Genomic DNA, 21,541 nt, shown 5'->3' with positions numbered 1-21,541 from the left:
TAAGGAGATGCTCTACCACTGAGCCACAGCCCCTCCCCAATGGGAAGACAATCCCATTGATCTTCTGGATTATACAGCACAGGCCTTATGAATAGACCTCCAGCCTCCAGAGATCAGTATACCTGGAGAAAATGGCTACTCTGGAAGGTGGACTCTATGGTGTTTTACCCCACTGAAGTCTCTCCCCTCCCTAAACCCTGCCCTCCTCAGGCTCTACCCCAAAAACATCCAGGTATTTCCCAACCCAGAGCTGGCAACCCTAAGTGAAACACTACAGTTTATATGGAATTGTCCTCTGTTTATTAAAATGTACATGCAGACTTGAACAAAATCAAACGTAGAAAACTACAATTCGTTTTCTGCATCTTACTTTTCTTAAAGAACAAGATAGCTGTATTGACATTATAATTTATTCCTTTTGACACCAATAGACAAGCTTCCCAATCCTAGACATATTTCCAGTCACAATATTGCAGTGAAGGCATTCACACAAGAGGGAGAAATGGCCAGAATGATCACTGAGGGGGGTGGGGGGAGAGGTGACAGACAAAACAGATGTAATTAATGTTCCCAACATTATGAAAATATTTCAAAGTACTTCTCTTAATGTCTCTGAATTCATTCTAAATTAATTTAGCATTGGCTTTAAAATCCGTCACTCACAATGCTAACATTTTAAAGAGGGAATGGTCTTTTGCTTCCCGTCCCCCCCATATATTTCCGACTGGTTGCAGAAACACAACATAGACAATAAAAGAGAACAATCACTCTCTGTCCAGTGAAGATAAGAGATTTCTACGGTAAAATCAAAATTAAGAGGCTCCAGTCTGCCCACAACCACACACCTTTATTTTCTTGTGGTAGGGGAAATATTATAAGCTACTAGAGCACTAACTGAATTTTGCAAAGCTCTCCAAGCATCAACTGATGTGGTTAGGTAATTTTTTAAAACTGTATTTAGAAACCACAAGCAACAGCTAAGGTTGCGATTTTCTTACTGACGTACATTGTTCCCGGCAAGCCTGAGAAATATTCCACCTTTTAATTTTCTGCCGCTCAAACTGATGTTGAAAGTATAGATTCTGTGGCCATTAAACAGTGACAACAATATCAAATGGTATCATGGGATGGATCCAGCCAGCTTTCCCCCTCAACCTCACCCAATTCCTGTCTTTACTACAGCTCCTGTTCTACATGGCTTTTGTACATGAAGGTCCCTTTATCTCCAGCATAGACTTTTTGGGTAGTAGGATTGCCAACCTCCAGGTACTAGCTGGGGATCTCCTACTATTACAACTGATCTCCACCTGGAGAAAATGGCCAGTTGGGCAATTGGACACTATGGCATTGAAGCCCCTCCCCAAACCCTGCCCATCTCAGGCTCCACCCCCAAAACCTCCCGCCGGTTCTGAAAAGGGACCTGGCAATCCTATTGGGTCGTCAGAGGGAACCCTTCAATTTTCACCAGTGGAAAAGCTGGCTGGATTCAACCCAATGAAATGAAAAGTATTCTTAATTATACTATGTTCTAGACTTACAATGCAATCCTAAACAGGTTTGCACAAATTCAAATGTAGAAAACTAAAATTTGGGATTGTAGCTGGAGATCTCCTGCTATTACAACTGATCTCTAGCCAATAGAGATCAGTTCACCTGGAGAAAATGGCCGCTTTGGCAATTGGACTCTATGGCATCAAAGTCCCTCCCCTCCCCAAACCACTCCTTCCTTCAGCTCCACCCCAAAAACCTCCCGCCGGTGGTGAAGAGGGACCTGGAAACTCTAGGTACACCCTTCTAAGATCACTGATTTAAGATTGCACCATTAGAAACCTAACTGCAATATTAGCGCTCTATGTTAAGATTTGTAATTTGGAAGAATGTGGTGATTTCAGACTTCTGGCATTTAAACTACATCTATAAACTTGCTCCCTGCCCTTAATAGGGCACAAGACATTTTTCCCCCTCTACCTCTTCCTTCAAATGGAGCATAAGGCTCTGTTTGGGCAGGACAGAACCAAGTGAGACTGAAGCCTAGAGGAGAAGGAGGAGGAGGAGGAGAGTTGGCTTTTATATGCCGACTTTCTCTACCATTTAAGGAAGGATCAATCCGGCTTACAATCACCTTCCCTTCCCCTCCCCACAACAGACACCCTGTGAGGTAGGTGGGGCTGAGAGAGTGTGACTAGCCCAAGGTCACCCAGCTGGCTTCATGCATAGGAGTAGGGAAACCAACCCAGTTCACTAGATTAGCATCCACCGCTCATGTGGAGGAGTGAGGAATCAAACCCGGTTCTCCAGAACAGAGTCCACCACTCCAAACCACCGCTCTTAACCAACACACCACGCTGGCTCTCATGGTGGCTAAGAGGAAGGCAGAGAGTAGCCATTTAAGCTGGCTCTGCCTGCCAGTCACAGGCTTTTCACTACAGTGGTAGCCTGACCAATCATCTTAAGCGAAGCAATGTCTGAATACTTCCAGGGCCCAAGTAGGAACTTTGAGGACCTCTTCAGACTGGCTTGGAAAAGGGACTCTTTTTTTAATGCATGACATTGTTTGCGCTCAACTGGCCCCGTGCGTCTGTAAACTCATGGTTAGACTTCGATAATGCGCTCCATGTGTGGCTGCTGCTGAAGAAAGCCCAGAAATGACAATTAGTTCAGAATACAGCAGACGGATTATTGTCACCTGGAAAACATTTTGCCTATTTCAAAGTAGCTTTAAAACAATGAGGCGCTTTTCACACATGCCAAATAATGCACTTTCAATTCACTTCCAATGCACTTTGCAGTTGGTCTTTACTGTGAAATGGCAAAATCCACTTGCAAACAATCATTAGATTGAAAGTGCATTGTTCGGCATGTGTGAAAGTACCTGGGGGGGGGGGGAGGGACAGAATTTATATTAAAAAGTGATTACACCAGTATGCTGACTATCTCATGATTAAAAGTATGGTAAACTGCATGGTGACTTGCTAACTGAAATTATAGATGCCACACAGGGCTGTAATATGGATATCCTGCTATAAAGAAGCAATCCCTGTGACTACACAGGAGGGTGTGGAGTAGGATTGCCAACTCTGGGTTGGAAATACCTGGAGATTTTGGGGGTGGAACCTGGGGAGGGGAGGAACTTCAATGCCATAGGGTCCAATTGCCAAAGCAGCCATTTTCTCCAGGGGAACTGCTCTCTGTTGCTGGGAGATCAGTTGTAATAGCGGAAGATCTCCAACCACCACCCGGAGGCTGGCAACCCTAGCATGGCGACACACGCAGGAGAGTACTGATATACGTAGAAATATGTTTGCAGACATTAGAGCCAATAAAGGAATGACTCACAATAGGGTGATCATTTTTGGCAGCTTCCCTCTGGCCACTATGATGTGTGCTACAACCTTTAGAACTGGAAGGGACAAACGGTCACTGAGTCCAGCTCCCACACTGCTTGCTAGACAATTGGCATAATTTTCTGACTTAACATCTGTTCAGATTTTGCAAGCACATGGGCAGTTCAACACTAACCTGGCATAGCTAGTCAGTAATCCTGTGCTTTCTCAGCAGAGAAATGAAATGGCAGAAAAATTAAATCCAAAGAGCTAAGATCACAGCAACTGCACTGGAGTCCACCCCCAACCCCCTCCAATCATACAGCAGTATGCTGCTAACACCCCCCGTTTCAGCCATATATGGAAGCAACCAGCCAATGCACTCTGACATGCTTCTCTGCCGCCACCCACCTACAGCACACACCCGGCTCAGATTTATTAATATGGCAAATGCCATTAAAACCATTCACATCAGTTACAGAATAAAATTGAAGAATCTAAAACTATAGGTTATACGATTCATAGATAGTTTAAACAGTGTCTAAAACTATAGGGTATACGATTCATAGATAGTTTAAACAGTTTAAGCAGACCTCGAATTAATAAAAATATTTTCCATTTTAAGTGAAATTACCAAGCCCCAGCTTTGTCTGACGGATCTTATATATTGCGGCACAGAATTTAGCTCCTTGTTTCACCCTCTGGTCTGATCCTTCCCATAGGAGACTCCTCAGTCTCCTTTCCTCGGAGCTACCCTTTATTAGCTTAAGGAGAGGGGAAATTAGCTTGTATCAGACTTCCTGAAAGAAAAAGCACCTGGAAAAGACATGCACAATAGATTCAACCCAACTTGGAGGGGCATCCCCACTCTGATCTTGGTAATCTCTTAAATCTGCCTTCTAGGATCGCCGAGGGTAGGGTAGAGCTTCTAGCAAGCGAAAAAGCCCTTCTTTCTTTGTTCGTTTCCAGATATGAAAGATATTCTGCTGGCGCTAACACATACCTGTTGTTGACTGGGGGCAAAAACGCCGGAGAACACAGCGCACACCATGGAAATGAACAAAGGAAGTAGAACACTCTGTCCTGTTGGAAGGACTGTGGCATCCTCAGTAGGTGCCCTGTGACAAGCATACTCCTAGGAGCTCTTCAGATGAGGGGTTTAAATCCCCTCCTGCAAAAACATGTACTTTTGGCAAGTGGACACACAGGGAAGGAAACATGGACACTCCACCCATATCACTCAGCTACCACTACAGCTCCCTTGGAAGAGGACCCCCCCCCCAAAAAAAAGAGGATTCAAGTCCCAGGGAAGGAAGAATACCCTGAGAAGCAGCTTTTTGTAAGAACAGAGAAGCAATGGCAGGAACCACAACTCACACAACAGAACACTCACAAAAGGAATTCCTGCAGTTTCCCTAACAGCACACCTGAGAAGCCAGAAGGAAAGGGTTAGAATACAACCAAGGAGGAACCTAGACATAAGGCAAAGCTCGTCTATTGGCCTGCAACAAAACAGAAGGAAGGGGCAGGACTAGATTCCACCCCTCACACACTGCAGAGCATTCTTTTAACCACACACCTCACTGAGCATGCAGGGAAAAGATGCTCATGGAGCATATGGGAAGTCTCTACTGATCTTGATGTCAACACCAGTCATACCAGGGCAGGAAAGACTACAAAAGTCATGGCGCTGTGGAACAGCGTAGGCTTAGGATGCATGAGGCCTCTGGTTCAATCCCTGCATGCAGTTAGCTATAGGACAGCCTGTAAATTTTGCACTGTCAGACGGAATCACTGGGGAGGGGCTGCTTATGCTAATTAGATGCCCTAGAGTCAAATAACTCTGCTTAGCACCTTCTCATGTGGTCATCCTTCCACTGCACTCATGAAGTTAATTAGGGCTGCCTGCTGCTATTCATCAAGCAACCCTTGCTCTCCATATCTCCTCCCCATCATGTAGCTGAATGGTTAATCACACACCAACAGTGACCATGGGAGACCGCAAACCCAGAGAAGCCTGTCCTTCCCCCCCCTTGCTAGAGCAAAACTATGCTGACTCTGAAGGGCTTTCTAAGCCCCCTCCCAGTAGGAGTCCGAAGCTGAAGATAGCTGATGTTTGCAAAGAGCGGCTTATGGGCAGGGCCGGATTTAGGTTTGATGCGGCCCTAAGCTATTGAAGGTAATGGGGCCCTTTATATGTCCAGCTGTCCTTTGTCAACAACAAATTGTCACTGTTTTTTTGTGTTGAATATATGCTATATGGTAATTTATGGACCTAATAGGTATCTAAAGCCATTTGCACATAACAAAATATTTTATCAAAGTAATTGTTGAATTGAAATACAATTAAGAAGTATATTAATAGTGAAATAATTATTATTTCCTTTACATTTTTTGGGGGGGGGGCAAGAGAGTGGGGCTCTAAGCTATAGCTTGTTTAGCTTATACGTAAATCCGGCACTGCTTATGGGAATAGATTTCTGTCTTCCAAGTCCCATTAAAACAGAGTTATGAACAGTCAGTCGTTCATTGAATAGTAGTTATCAGGAGCTCTGAATAGAACTCAAATGAATGGCTGTTTGATTAGCATGTCATGGGGATGCAGTAATAGGGACAGATCTACCTGTCACTCCGCTATACATCGATATGTCTTTCAAAAGCACAGAGCCTTGTCAGCGCAAGAGAATTGACAATCACACGGCACAGCACCTAGAGGCACACTGGTCACTGCAACAGCTGATCGCGTGAGCACAGCCAGCACTTGGCACCGGACCACGAAGAATTTATCTTGGTCTCCAGCTGGTCTAAGACTTTGGGGAACACGGTTCCCAGGTTCATCATTATACTGATGACATTTTGGATCCCACATCTTTTTATTATTGGTTAGTGTTCACTCTGTCAACATGAGTAACAATGGTATTTACTTGAGAATTTTGAATCTCCAGCAAGAGGATTCCAAATTAATTATCTTGCCGTACTGATCAGAATGGAAAAAATAGGTAAGTGCAGACAGAAACGGCCAGAAGTGGGGGAAATATTCCTAACGATGCAAGTAATAGGGCTTGATAACTTAAAATACGAGTACGGTCAGGGGACTGCGCAGCCTAAACGAATCCAACGTTTCTGTATCTGGGCAAAATTCATTTCTATCTATTTAAGTGGCTGATTGGGCTACTTGAAAAATACAAAGCATTCCATTGCGAAACAAGGAAAGGCTGCAAGCTGATAAAGAGACAATTACTTTATTATTCAGCGCTCATTTAAAAAAAACCCAACCAGTTTTAATTCCCTTGAAAAAAGATAATATTCCAATAAATATTCACAGTTTTAGACAAAGACGATGTTGAAATTCATTAGAGACAAATAGTAACTCCTTGCTTGGGAGCCAATTTCACTAGAGCTGGGAAATAAATTAACTCTTTATGAACTCTCATTAATGAAATAGATGGGTATTTCGAAAAACTGAGTGATGAGCTTCGGATTGCCACTTTAAAAAAATAGCCTTGCTCCTGTGCCTAGGGAAGCCAGGACTCCCACTTTAGCAGGAGACCTCCCACCCTCCACCCACTTTGCTCACTGCTGCCACCACTCAGCAGGACAGTGGGGGGCAAAATGCCAGGGGAAAAGGGGCGGCAATCAGCATTGTGCCAATGTGCTGACATCACTTCTGGAGCAACTCGGAAGTGATGTCATTGCTTTAACAGCTGCTCAACACACACACAGATTTAGCAGGTGAAGCTTTTCCCATCACTACATCTCCTTCCAGGAATAGCTTCACCTGCTAAGCCTCTGTGCATTGGGCTTTGTACAAAGGCACAGGAGTGGTTAAGAGTGGTGGACTCTAATGTGGAGAACTAGGTTTGATTCCCCACTCCTACACATGAAGCCTGATGGGTGACCTTGGGCTAGCCACAGCTCTCAGAACTCTCTCAGCCGCACCTACCTCACAAGGTGTCTGTAAGGAGCTATGCCTTCATGCCGTAGGAAAGGTGAGAGAAGGTGGTTAGCTATAAATTGGGGCACTCTGTCCCATCTTTACTCCTCTACTGAAGAAGGACTTTCCCAATCCCAGATTTCCATTTGGCTAGATCTTTACAGAGCCAGCAAGGTGTAGTGGTTAAGAGCAGCAGACTCTAATCTGGAGAACAAGGTTCAATTTACTCTTTCACATGAAGCCTGCTGGGTGACCTTGGGCCAGTCACAGTTCTCTCAGAACTCTCTCAGTCCCACCTACCTCACATGGTGTCTGTTGTATGTGTGTGTGTGAAGGGATTATGATTGTAAACCGCTTTGAGATTCCTTATGGCAGAGAAAAGTGGGGTATAAAAAAATAACTCCTTCTTCTAGTACCGTTTGACAATTGAGCACATTCGAAGATTTCTCTTATATTCTTGTACTGTGGGGCAGGGCTGGGGATTTGTCATATCTGAACATGAACTAAGCCTAATAAAAAGCTCTGACATTACGCTGGCTAAATTTAGATCTGCACAAAGCCCATCCTTTTATTTAACCAACGTTCCACCTCCTTAATAATACAATCGGATCACAGTGGTAAAATAGCAATATCTATTCAGATGAATAATATGATGGATTTTTGCACTCCTTGGTAACATTAAAAAAAAAGTAGTGAGTTCCAGTAATATCCGGAGCAGAAAATATTGTGTAATTCATTTTGGTGACTTGAGTGACTTAGGAAAATGGTGCTTCATTGCCTTCCCCTCCTCCATAAAAAAAAATCCCTAAACATGCCTAGGAGGAACATGCATGCCTAATAATTAGGGTTGCCATTATCCAGGTGATGGTTGGAGATCTCCTGGGATTACAACAGATCTCCAGGCAACAGAGATCAGTTCACCTAGAGAAAATGGCCACTTTTGAAGGTGGACTCTTGGGCCTTATACCCCATTGAAGTCCCTCCCCACTGCAAACCCTGCCCTCCTCAGGCTCCACAACCAAAAAAATCTCCAGGTATTTCCCAACCTGAAGTTGGGAACTCTATTGCCAACACCCGGATGGCAAATTCCTAGAGATTTGGAGTTGGAGCCTGAAGAGGGTAGAGACTGGAGAAGGGAGGGAGCTCAGTAGGGATGTAATGCCACAGAGTCTATCCTCTTACACTGCCGTGGAACTGCTCTCTGTAGCACGGAGATCAGTTGTAATTCCGGGCCCCACCTGGAGGTTGGCAAGCCTAGTCTAGGCATGTGAGTAGTTGCCAATGTGCTACAGAGACCATGATTAACACTGAGAGTTAAGCATGAAGAGATTTCTGATGGGAAGCCATTTTACAACACAATCTAGACAGAATCACACCCTTCTAAGTCCATTGATTGCAATGGATTTTGAAACACAACTCTGTTTAGAATTGCACTGCCAGTCTATTGTAACAACAACAACAAAAAGAAATCCTCTTATAAAAGTCAATCCATAATTGACTCTATAAAGGAAGCCACGGCCCTCAATTTGCAAGATCTGAGCAAGGCTGTTAAGGATAGGACACTTTGGATAGGGTTGCCAGCTGCCAGGTAGTAGCAGGAGATCTCCTGCTAATTCAACTGATCTCCAGCCGATAGAGATCAGATCACCTGGAGAAAAATGGCCGCTTTGGCACTTGAACTCTATGGCATTGAAGTCCCTCCCCTCCCCAAACCCCGCCCTCTTCAGGCTCCGCCCCCAAAATCTCCCGCTGGTTGAGAAGAGGGACTTGGCAATCCTTACTTTGGCAGACATTGATTCATAGGGTCACCATGAGTCGGATGAGACTTGACGGCACTTCACAAGCACACACATTTGTAAAAGAACAACCCATTTTATTATGGCATAAGTTTTCATAGACAAGAGGCAACTCCATCATCAGTTCTTGGGACTGGATTCTAACTCAAGAAGAAGGAGGGGGGCCTCCAGAAGTGCTGCTCTCAGTTTACCATTAGGCAGACCTGCCATCGTGTCTCACAACCACATAAAATATTTTGATTAAAATATGTTTTTAAACACCTGAAATTATTTCTCTAAGTATTTCCATTGTTTTCTGTTAACCTAGCATAAGCAAAAGATTAAATGGGACCCCTAGATAACAACTAGGTAGGTGGGACATACCCTTTAAAGTAATCAAGTCCAACCTGAATTCAACCCAAAAATACATAGACGGAGAGCCCAAAAGATCAATGAAACTCAAGTAGCACAGCATGGGACATTTCTACTCAGTTGTGCAGATGGGATAAGCTATATACACTGGGACTTTATACATTGATCAGTAATTACTGTTGTTGTGGACGGGTACTTTAGAGTTGCCAGGTCCTCTTTTCAACCAGCGGGAGATTTTGGGGGCAGAGCCTGAAGAGGGCGGGGTTTGGGGAGGGGAGGGACTTCAATGCCATAGAGTTCAATTGCCAAAGCGGCCATTTTTCTCCAGGTGATCTGATCTCTATCGGCTGGAGATCAGTTGTAATAGAAGGAGATCTCCTGATACTACCTGGCAGTTAAAGCAAACCAGAAACAGCAAGCAAGAACAATATGATATAAATACAAATATATTAAAGTGACAAGTGAAAAGGTGAAATAAGAAAAAATACAAACAGAACAAAATGCACAAATATAAAAATTCTCAGCCTAGACAATCCAAATAATCGTCAGAAACTGATATAATATAACAAGTTCAAAGGTAAGTATTCAGATCACAGATCTTGAAAATGCTTGTTCTATATAATCTTGCATTTCTCTTTTGCAGGAAGAAGTAGACAGAAGGCTTGGGAACAAACATCAAGAATTAATCCATAGCTTCATTGATAGGACGTGTTGTCTAGATCATGTGACCACGTTTAGCTATGGGCTTCATCAGCTATGGGCTTCATCAGCTATGGTTCACCAGTCTGGTCCGTTATGAAATGATACCTATTAGGTGCATTCTATTTCCTCTTTTTTTGATTGCATAGCTGATGAAGCCCATAGCGAAACGTGGTCACATTCTATTTCCTCTTTTTTTGATTGCATAGCTGATGAAGCCCATAGCGAAACATGGTCACATGATCTAGACAACACGTCCTATGAAATGATACCTATGATACCGCCAAGTTGAATCTGAAATAGCTCACAGCTGACCTGCCAACTAGGGTTGCCAACCTCCAGGTGGTATAACAAAAAGAAACGTCACTATGACCAAAAATACATAAAATAGGAATCACCCAAGGTGCTGAATGCTAAACCTATATATTGTGAAGCTTATTAACACACTAAAATGCATGCACAACTTATCACTATTATGCATTAACACACTAAAATGCATGCACAACTTATCACTATTATGCATTTTAGTGTGTTAATAAGCTTCACAATATATAGGTTTAGCATTCAGCACCTTGGGTGATTCCTATTTTATGTATTTTTGGGTCATAGTGCTGTTTCTTTTTGTTATACTTGCTCTTAAAGCACGATTGCATATTTTGCGGGCTTTGTTAACCTCCAGGTGGTGGCTGGAGATCTCCTATTACAACTGGTCTCCAGCCGATAGAGATCAGTTCATCTGGAGAAAATGGCCGCTTTGGCAATTGGACTCTATGGCATTGAAGTCCCTCCCCTCCCCAAACCCCACCCTCTTCAGGCTCTGCCCCCAAAACCTCCCACTGGTGGCGAAGAGGGACCTGGCAACCCTACTGCCAATGGGAATCAGTGAAATTGTTTGGGGGTCCAAGATGGACCATTTTCCAACAAGGCAATGTTCCCATGAAAACACAAAATACCCCAACGTGGGCAACATTCATACAGACTGCTTTCTCCCAAAACAGACCATTGGCCCGTTTCGCTCAGTACTTTCCGTTCAGACTAACAACATCTCTCTAGGCTTTAGGTCTTGGCTGATCCCATGCTGCTGCCAGGGGATCCCTCTACCTGGAGGTGCCTGGGCCTGAACAGGGGATCTCTATGTATAAAACATGTGCTTTACCCACTGAGCTTTAGCCCCGAACCATAGACCTTCTACAACTTTGCAGAAAGAGAAGAGCAGCAGGATTGACAGCTTCAGGGCGATTCCCGTGACATTTCAAAAATCTGCAATTTCAATCAGACACCATATGAAAGGCTTCCTGGGGCGTGAGGCTGCATTATAAGACCTATTTCGAGCAGACATTGGATTTCAGCGTGGCAGCATCTGCAAGCTGTGAACTAATGGAAAGAAAACCTCTTTTCTGACAGATAATATTCCTAAAGGAAGGGAAATCCACCTTTCAGAGCCATAATTACTGCTTTCTAAAATGGAATGTGGGTTTTTCTGGTCTATTAATAATGGCAACGTGGATTCTACTCAGAGCGTCTTCTGGGTTGCACAAATTAGGTTGTTTACAAATATGAACTTGTGAACAGTTAGTGTTGCAAAACCAGCAGTGCTATCTGAAGCAGTTACACCTTTCTGAACCCATTGATTCCAGTGGACCTAGAAGGGTTTCACTCTGCTCAGAACGTCACTGTTAGTCAGAGATGAAAAAAGAACTAGGGGTGAAAATCTATTCAGCACACTCAACTCTTATTTATTCTGCTTTTTGTGTTACATGGCCTACTCAGCTTGTGAGGCTCCAAACCAAACTTAGCACACCTGCCAGAAGAGTTGGTTTTTATATGCCAACTTTCTCTACCACTTAAGGAAGAATCAAACCGCCTTACAATCACCTTCCCTTTCCCTCCCCACAACAGACACCTTGTGGGTAGGTGGGGCTGAGAGAGTGTGACCAAGCTGGCTTCATGTGTAGGAGTGGGGAAACTAACCCGGTTCACCAGATTAGCGTTCGCCGCTCATGTGGAGGAGTGGGGAATCAAACCAGATCAGAGTCCACCACTCCAAACCACCGCTCTTAACCACTACGCCACGCTGAGACGTATCATGACAGGGGTTGATCTGTGCCCTGAGCCAGTAGATGAAGCACAACTCACTACCCTAAGATGCCTCAATGGGGCAGCCATTCCATATGAAACAACCCTATGTACTTTTACTGTGTGTTGCACTTAAGTGAATCAAGGTAGGCACTACAAAGCCTGTTTCCTTAGAGAGCCTTTTATGTATCCTTTAATTCTGACACTGAACAAGGTGTATAAATTAGGTGGAAGAGGTCAGCAATTTACAGTGCAATACCAAGCAGAGTTCATTGATGTTGATGGGCCTGCAAGGGTATAACTCTGCACAGGATTTCACCGTTAGATGCCTATTTAATGCACATAATTCTGGACAGCAGCTTGCTTTGTACAAATAACAGCCAGTGGACTTTCAACAGGGAAAGAATCAGGAAGGCCCCAGAATAAATTGATGAGCCACAATATTCTCTGCTTCTCAAAAGGTTGAGACATGGTATGAATGATGTCTGTCACTTCCCCAAAACTAAATTATTGGAGAGCTCTAGGATTAGTAACAGGAAGAGACATGTTGATTGTCAAGCCAATAGAACAATGAACGAGTTATAAGTTTTCGCCATAAGTTCTTAGATTTAAGCATTTGACCTAATTCTAGATGGGTAACCATGATTGCAGCAAAATACAACAAGAACTCAGGGGCACCTTAGAGATTGATATGGTTTTTAAAAACGTGATAAGAGTATTTAGACCCATGACACCCCCTACTCCCAACATTCTCTGAAAGGATACCTTTCACATTACCACATCAGGATTTTCCCTCACTTTGCTGCAGGTGTAGACCAGGCCTCAGTAACAAGCCCCCAAGTCCAGCACCATGCACTGTTTAGGGTTGCCAACCTCCAGGTAGGGACTGGAGCTCTCCAGATGACAAAGATCAGCTCCCCTGGAAAATATAGCTGCCTTGGAGGGTGGACTCTATGGCATTATACCCTGCTGAGGTGCCTCCCCTCTCCAAATCCTGCCCTTTTCAGTCTCCACCCCAAAAATCTCCAGGTATTTTCCAACCTGGAGCTGGCAACCCTAGTGATGTTACATGCTGTGGCACGGTAAATGAGCATGTTTTGATTTTGTGTGTAGTCATTTCTTTGATGATGTGCTCCAAGTCATTTTTACATGTTAACTTGAGGCTGTTGGTTTTACATTCACACTCTTCTGCACTTCTTTGCAAAAAGTTATTTGAAAAAGAAAGCTGCTGGAACAGCTTCATGAGGTAATAAGGAAATTGCTGCAGGAATACATCATCTATTTCTAAAAGGTGCACTTCTCTTGAAAATGTTATCTAAGCCATAAGCACAATTACATTGTGTTGGTGGGCTAGGTTTTGACATGTTTTGCAGTGTTGTTGGACTAGTAAGACTCGTCATGGAACAATGAGATTAGCATGCCTTCCACTGAGAGGAAAACACATGGGAAAAACCCCATGAAATTGAAACATCCAATCTACCTTTTAGAAAACTGGAACTCAACATGAAGCTGCTCATAAGTGAATCATAACACTGGTACCTCTCAATGCAGTAGTGCCTAATTCAGCTTGCAGCAGATGGGTTCTACGCAAGGGTTGTTCTCAGACTTTCCCCCCTGTAAGTACCAGGCATTTGTGAGCCATTTCACATTGGAAATGTGGTGTCAGGGAAAAGGGGAGTAAAGCCTTCTCCAAGCTCTATGTCCCAAACCTGAAACGGACCTACAATGCTCCTGGTTCCTCCTTCCCCAACTGAGAAAACAAGGATACTGATTAAGGTTGCCAGGTCCCGCTTTGCCACTGGCAGGAGGTTTAGGGGCAGAGCCTGAGCAGGGGTTTGGGGAGGGACTTCAGTGTCACAGAGTCCAATTGCCAAATCAGCCATTTTCTCCAGATGAACAGATCTCTATCTGCCGGAGAACAGGAGGAGATCTGCAGGAGATCTCCAGCTAGTACCTGGAGGTTAAGTAACCCAAATAAACACCTCTGCGCTACTACCAATGGTAAGAAAGTTAGTGCAGGAATGGCTGATAACAAGATTTAACAATTAAGCCACATAAGCAGCATTCATGATATAACAAAATGTATTCAGTGCAAGAAGAAACAAGGTGAAACAAACAAACTATATACAATAGTGTACAAATGCAATTTCAATGGTCCTCTTGGGTACAAAGATCCACAGTCGCTACATCAGCAAGACGTTCAAGGCTTTATAATATCAAAGTGAAAAGGAAGACGATCGTTTCTATTTTCTTCTTCAATTCCGTTCAATCAGGTATTTCAAATATGCACCCGTACTTCCAAAAACAGTATCAATTTCCCATTCGGGATACAAAAGAACTATGTAGACTTCAATTTTTGGATTCCAATACCAGGATATTTTTTAAATCCAACATAGTTGTACAGACGTTTCAAGTACTTAACCATTCCCAATGGGATACAACAAATGAGTGGACCATTGAAATTGCATTTGTACACTATTGTATATAGCCGTGTTGGCGAACCTATGGCACGCGTGACCGACTCGGCATGCGTAGCCCTCTCTGCCGGCATGCACGAGGGACGGGGCGAGGAACCGGCAAGCTGACAGCCGGGAGAAGACGGGGCGCAGAGACGCGCCGCTGCGCCACCGCACCCCAGCTGTAGCCCCTCCGCCCAGCTGAGAGTCGGGCGGGCCGGCGCTGGGAGCGGTCAGAGGACTTGGCTGGGGGCGTGGGGAGGAGGGCAGGAGAAGACGCGTCTTCAGCCTACTCACAAAACTCGGGCCCAGAAGCCCCCCCGCCCCTTCAAGGAGGCCCCAGCGGGGTGGGGGTGGGACGTGGCTGGGGCGGGGCCAGCAGGGGTGGGGCCAGCAGGGGCGGGGCGTGCAGTCTGCCCCATTCCCCAGGCGCGGCTCCTCCCCGGCTGCCCCACCACCACCACCGCGCGCTTCCTCTGGTAGCTCCCGCCGCCTGAGCCCGGAGGAGGAGGAGGACCGAGGGACCCCTGCTGCTCCCGCCGCCGCCGCAGGCAGGGGCTCCTTCCAGCAGGTGGTGAGTCCGGTGGGCGAGGGATGGCGCGTGAGTCTCTGGGCACGTGCAGAGTGCGGAGGGCCCCCCAGAGGGAGGGAGGGAGGGAGGAGGGGAGGAGCGGGTGGGCGAGCGCACACGGAGGCCTCTCCCAGCGCCGGCCTCGGCCTGCGCGGCTCCCCCGCCAGCGCTAGGGCGGAGCGCGCGGGGCTCGGGCATCTGGCTTGGGCGGGCTTCCCCCCTCTTCTCCCCCCCTCTTCTCCCCCCTCTGCTCCCACCCCTACCCGGCCAGTGGAGCATGCCAATGCGGAGGCTGCCAGGCTCCGGAGGGTCCTACTACTCCTCCCTCTCCCTCCCTCCCTCCCTCCCTCACAACAACTCTGCGAGGTGGGACAGCGCGTGGCCTGCTTGCAGCGGTCCCTTTCGGGGCTGGGGAGCAGACCTCCGGTCCGGCCTCAGCACCCCCACCCACCGCACAGGCCTGCCAGGCAGGGGTGCCCGCCTGCGGGTGGGGCCTGGGGGTCCTGCAGGGGTGAAGCAGGCTCACCTTGGGGCATGCGGGGCGGGAGGGGGGTTTCCAAGAGCTTCAGGAGAAGAGGCAGATTAGGTCAGGAAAATGACCCAGGAGGGAAAGGGTTAAACATCTCATCGCTTCCCCCAACAAAACTGGAAGCCCCTCCCATTTGCCCGGGAGGGGGTGGGGGTGGGCTTCTTGTCTAAATTCTTGTTCTTTTTTGGAGTTGCATGGGGGGGGCGTTATTGGCCATTTGTGAATGGGAGGTTTTGCCTTGGATTTGCCACTCAGATGCACATTTTCCCCATCCAGATTCTCAAAATTCTGCATGGGGGGTTATTGGCCATTTATGAATGGGAGGTTTTGCCTTGGATTTGCCTTTCAATAAAAAGTTGTTTGTATCATTGAAAGCTCTGCTATTGTGTTTTTCTTTTAAGGCAAAAAATGTTAACGTATGAGTTGTTTTTTTAATTGTTTCTTTTTATACAAATTTCAAATATATATTTCTTATTCTACATACATTGATTGTAACATGTACTTTTCACATTTCCTTCCTTCCGTCCCTCCCATCCCCCTCCCTAACTCCACTCCTTCTATTTTTTAGTCTCTTAACCCCAGCCACGGGCACAAAGTCTGGATCTTCCACCGAATGTCTTTTCTTCCTTCCGTTGATATCCACTCTAAATAGGTCTTCCATTTACTCGTGATTTCCCTGCTCTTGTCTTCCCATGAAGTCTTCTGGCATGAGTTGTTTTTTCTAAACTAAACCCTCAGTATTCAGGTTAAATTGCCGCATTGGCACTCGGCGATAAATAAGTGGGTTTTGGGTTGCAGTTTGGGCACTCGGTCTCTAAAAGGTTCGCCATCACTGGTATATAGTTTGTTTGTTTCACCTTGTTTCTTCTTGCACTGAATAGATTTTGTTATATGATGAATGCTGCTTATGTGGCTTAATTGTTAAATCTTGTTATCAGCCATTCCTGCAGTACCTGGAGGCTGGCAACCCTAATACTGATACAAGTATGCTTGCCCGAAGAAGAGTTGGTTTTTATATGCCGACTTTCTCTTCCACTTAAGGGAGACTCAAACCGGCTTACAATCCCCTTCCCCTCCCCACAACAGACACCCCGAGAGGGCTCTAACAGAGCTGTAAGTTGCCCAAGGTCACCCAGCTGGCTTCGTGTGTAGGAGTGGGGAAACAAATCCAGTTCACCAGATTAGCCTCCGCCGCTCATGTGGAAGAGTGGGGAATCAAACCCGGTTCTCCAGATCAGACTCCACCGCTCCAAACCACCACTCTTAACCACTACTCCATGATGGCTCTCCCACACCATGCTGGCTCTCCAACAAATGGCAGCTCCATAAGACACAAAAAATGTGTGGGGAGACACACAATGTGTCTTCTCCTCCCCCCATCAAATCTCATTTGTCCCTTAATTAACTAAGGCTAAACCACAACTCAGGGGACTTTTATCAAGACAAATATAGGGGAACACCATTATTTGTTTCTGAACTACCCCCCAAATTCTCACATCTCGTTTAACCAAGTTTGTCTGACTCTACCTTGTGTTACTGATTGTAGCAAACATATATAAGATCGCTTGAGACAGGATACCTTGCAAACGTAGCCATGTGGCTCCAACCTAGTCTTTATCGCTGCTTTCCCATAGGTTATTGCAAACAAAATGCACTGTACCTGCTAGACACAGGAACAAACCAATGATAATCAGTGATGGGAGCCAGTGAGGCTTATACAGAACCAAACCAAAGCCCTCCCCAAGCCAGTGAGCCAGCAGGAGAACAGGCATAAACAACCGTTTGGAAAACACACACACACACACACACACACACTTCTCAGCACCATCCTTATTGGTGGAAATACGTGTATGAAACCCTATTGAATGGAAAACATCCCTGTCAATTAAACGTGTTCTTAGTAATCTCTCCCCGCTTCTATCCTCCTTGAACTCTAAACAGCCAAATTCAAAGAATTCCAACTATTGCCAGTAGCCATTAATTTTTTTTAGTTTGGATTATTTACAACTACGTTGACAAAAAGGGCCCTTTCATTTTAATGGCACTCCAGAGTTCAGATCTTTCACCTGGGACAGCCGCTTCACTATGTCTTATGGTAGGTCTGACTCTTCAGTTATCAGGGATGACTCCTGCTATGAAATCTTACACTGAGTGAAAAAGAAATAATGCTAAGTATCAGATTAAGATATTTTATATTTCAACACCTACTTTTCCCTAACTGCCATGAATTCCAACAGCATCTAGAATTTACTTTCTCCCCCACCCCCAAATTTAACTTAGGAATATTTGCTTGACAATATCTCCCCTAATTCTTGTCAGTGTTGTACTGGATTGGACATATTTCATTGTATGCCATGATTTAATTCTTTAAAAAAAAAAAAAAAAAGATCAAAATACTTCAAGATGTTCAAATCACAACAGCTAGTTAAACTATATACTTATTTTGGTTATGTCACTGTTTAAGTCGCAGGCCTGTGTGAATGTTTATGAGGCAGACTGTTGATTTCAGAACTACCCTTTCTTGAAAAAGGCAAATTTTGCAGGGAAATTTGTTTCTGTAATTAACGCAATTTGATGTGAATGACCTTATGTAACAACAGAATAAGCTTTAATTATTGTCGGTGATTAATCTGTTTGGTTGGGTTTTATTTTTAAAACATGTTGTCCTAAAAATATTTCCAACCTAAAAAAGGTCATTTTACACTTTTTGTAGTCTCACATATGGTGTTGATTCTTTTTTGACTTGTGGTAAATGAGAAGGTTTGATTATAAATTATACAGAGTAACAGTTCATAATTTCCGCACGTCATTGTGCAGGGATGCAGATCACTTCCCCCCTTTTTTGCTGGCCTACTTCCCCCTCCAAATATCTGAGTCTCAGCAGACAGCAGCAAGAATCCCCATTAGTGGTAGGGTTGCCAGGTCCCTCTTCACCACCGGCAGGAGATTTTTGGGGCAGAGCCTGAGGAGGGTGGAGTTTGGGGAGGGGAGGGACTTCAATGCCATAGAGTCCAACTGCCAAAGTGGCCATTTTCTGCAGGTGAACTGATCTCTATCGGCTGGAGATCAGTTGTAACAGCAGGAGATCTCCAGCTAGTACCTGGAGGTTGGCAACTGCTAACCCCTCTATGGTTATGCAGGGCAGAATTTTGAATATACCATACCCAGGCTGGACCTGTCCTTGCTCTTCTGGCTCTATTGATTCATTAGCTCATGCCCTCTTGAAATGCCGCTTTTATGAGGAACTTCGATCACGTTATATCTCTCCCCTTTTAACATATAAATCTAATGCCTCTGTGTCTGATATAATGCCTTTTCTACTAAGTGACAGGGATCCCAAGGCTACATTGTCAGTGGCAAGATTTTTTTCAGTCCTTATATCCCTCAAACATTAGATTTATGCTGCTCAAGATCAATGGATCAAGGAGCTTCTAAGGGATAAAGGAAAGGAGGTTGGAAACCCTACTCCACCTTCTGCAGCAGCCATTCCAAAATGCCCACAGGCTCAAGAAGGTTGGAGACCACAGTCCACAATCTGAAGTGGTGCAGTCCATTCTGCCACCTCCCGGCCACTTTATTCCCACCTCATTCTTCTGCATGTATTAACTGGCACTTGCTTGTGGCTAGACTGGTAGATATTGACATGCAGCAACATGCAGATATTGCCCACTGCTGCAATATCGGAATTGCAAATGCCATTCTTTGCATTTCAATTAACCAAATTTCTTAACCTCTTTCCAATAAACTCTTCCCTCCCCATCAGCCTCCTGTCTGTACTTTTCCAATATCTCCTTAAGCGCAAACGGCATTCTAACTTTCTGAATATGAAAATGCTTGTAGACTCTCGAGTGAGTTTTGATAGGTAAACCTGGATTGCAAGAGATTTACTTGGGAAATAATGCCTTTAACCTTTTATTAAAGCTCTGGCCGATGTTGATCCAAAAGACTTGTTTAAAGCCACAACACTCAAAATGAATAGAATACACACAGAAATTCTGCTAGGATAATTACTGTATCACATCCCCAGTGTCTATTTATTTGATAGCCTTCAAAATGCATAAAATATATTTTCAGATTTGTATGTATGACAGCACCACTGTGTCTCTTACAGTCATGTACTGAAAGAAACATAAAATCATAAAATTGTACAACAATCGGCAGCATGGTGTAGTGGTTAAATAGTCTGGCTAGGATCTGGGAAACCCAGGTTCCAGCCTCCACTCTGCCATGGAAACTTGCTGGATGACGTTGGGCCAGTCACACACTTTCAGCCTCAACCCTGGCAAATAATTTTCCATTCTTGGTTTTTCATTTTAACACCACCCTACATAATTGACAAAAGAGCGTTTATAGCGGGAACTTTCCTGCCATCATTAAGACTTCTGCATCCCTCGATTTCAGTGGGAAAGAGTTTAGCCCATGCTGAACTCTTGCATTGAATCAACAGGATCTTGAAGTGCTCCCCTTTAGGTGGATTACAGCCACAAATGCCCTGAGGTTTTTTAAAAAAAGTTTTCCGAATTGAGGTATATAAAAGGTCACAGTGCTCTTATCTATTGGTACAACTAATCCGCAATTAACCGAGCCCCATGGTGCAGAGTGGTAAAATGCAGTACTACAGTTAAAAGCTGTGCTCACGACCTGAGTTCGATCGTGATGGAAGTTGGTTTCAGGTAGCCGGCTCAAGGTTGACTCAGCCTTCCATCCTTCCGTGGTCGGAAAAATTAGCACCCAGCTTGCTGCTGAGGTTAAAGTGTAGATGACTGGGGAAGGCAATGGCAAACCACCCCCTTAAACATAGTCTGCCTAGGAAACGTAAGGATGTGACATCACCCCATGGGTCAGTAATGACCAAGTGCTTGCACAGGGGACTACCTTTACCTTTTTTAATCCGCAGTTGTCTTGGACAGTATCATAGGTTGCTGTTCAACTGAGCAATTTTCAAAAATGATTTACAGTCGTATGCTGTGGATGTAATGGTACCAATGATGGGGAGTACACAGCTATAAAATGCCCCCAAAGAGAGGCAAGGCTTTTGCCTGTTCGGCTACAACATACCACACAAAGCAGCACAATTATAGCAGGACATCAAACCACCACCAAAAAAATCCCCCCTTAATATGCATTTAAATGGGAGACCTACCTCGAACCATTGCCCATGAGACTGCATTTTCAGGATGACACAGGGATCTGGCTTAGAGAGGGCATCCCGGTCGGATATGCCTTTGCACGCAACTCTCAGTTCCACCTTAGTCAGGCATGGGCTGCTAAAGATTCCCAGGGTGTTAGCTGCTGATTCATAGATGTTGCTCATTTTCTTCATACTCTGCAAAGACAGCAAATGTTCAATGGAAAAACTTCTTAAAACACAAAAGCAATCTTGTATTCAGAGGGAAACTGTTCCAGACATTAGTACTCTAGGGATCATAGAATCATGGAAACAGAGTTGGAAGGGACCACCAGGGTCATCTAGTCCAACCCCCTGCACAATGCAGGAAATCCACAACTACATCTCCCCCCACACCCCCAGGGACCCCTACTCCATGCCCAGAGCCACTTTTGTGTTATGCACTAATATTTTATATCTTATTAATACCAGATTTTTTATCAATTTTTATAATTTGTAATAGTTTTTACAGTTGTACCAAGTTGGACAATCTGATATACTAATTTCTGGCTTGTCAAATAGACCGTATCAATAAACTTGACTTGACTACTCAATGCCCAGAAGATGGCCAAGATGCCCTCCCATCTGCCTAAGGTCATAGAATCAGCATAGCTGACAGATGGCCATCTAGCCTCTGCT

At 44.8% G+C, this 21,541-nt stretch overlaps 1 protein-coding gene across 1 annotated transcript in view; it reads right to left on the bottom strand.

Annotated features, from left to right (window-relative positions):
• Positions 1 to 21,058, bottom strand: part of CPNE4 (copine 4) — a 185,957-nt gene extending 164,899 nt beyond the window's left edge. The window contains exon 1 of the mRNA XM_056856978.1: positions 20,879 to 21,058. Coding sequence (XP_056712956.1) covers positions 20,879 to 21,058 — 180 coding nt within the window. The remainder of the gene's footprint in view (positions 1 to 20,878) is intronic.
• Positions 21,059 to 21,541: the final 483 nt, after the last annotated feature.

This window comes from Euleptes europaea, chromosome 11 (assembly GCF_029931775.1).
Source record: "Euleptes europaea isolate rEulEur1 chromosome 11, rEulEur1.hap1, whole genome shotgun sequence".
Classification (NCBI taxonomy): domain Eukaryota; kingdom Metazoa; phylum Chordata; class Lepidosauria; order Squamata; family Sphaerodactylidae; genus Euleptes; species Euleptes europaea.
Note: the sequence above shows the minus strand (reverse complement) of the source record. Positions and strands in the feature narration are given on the sequence as shown.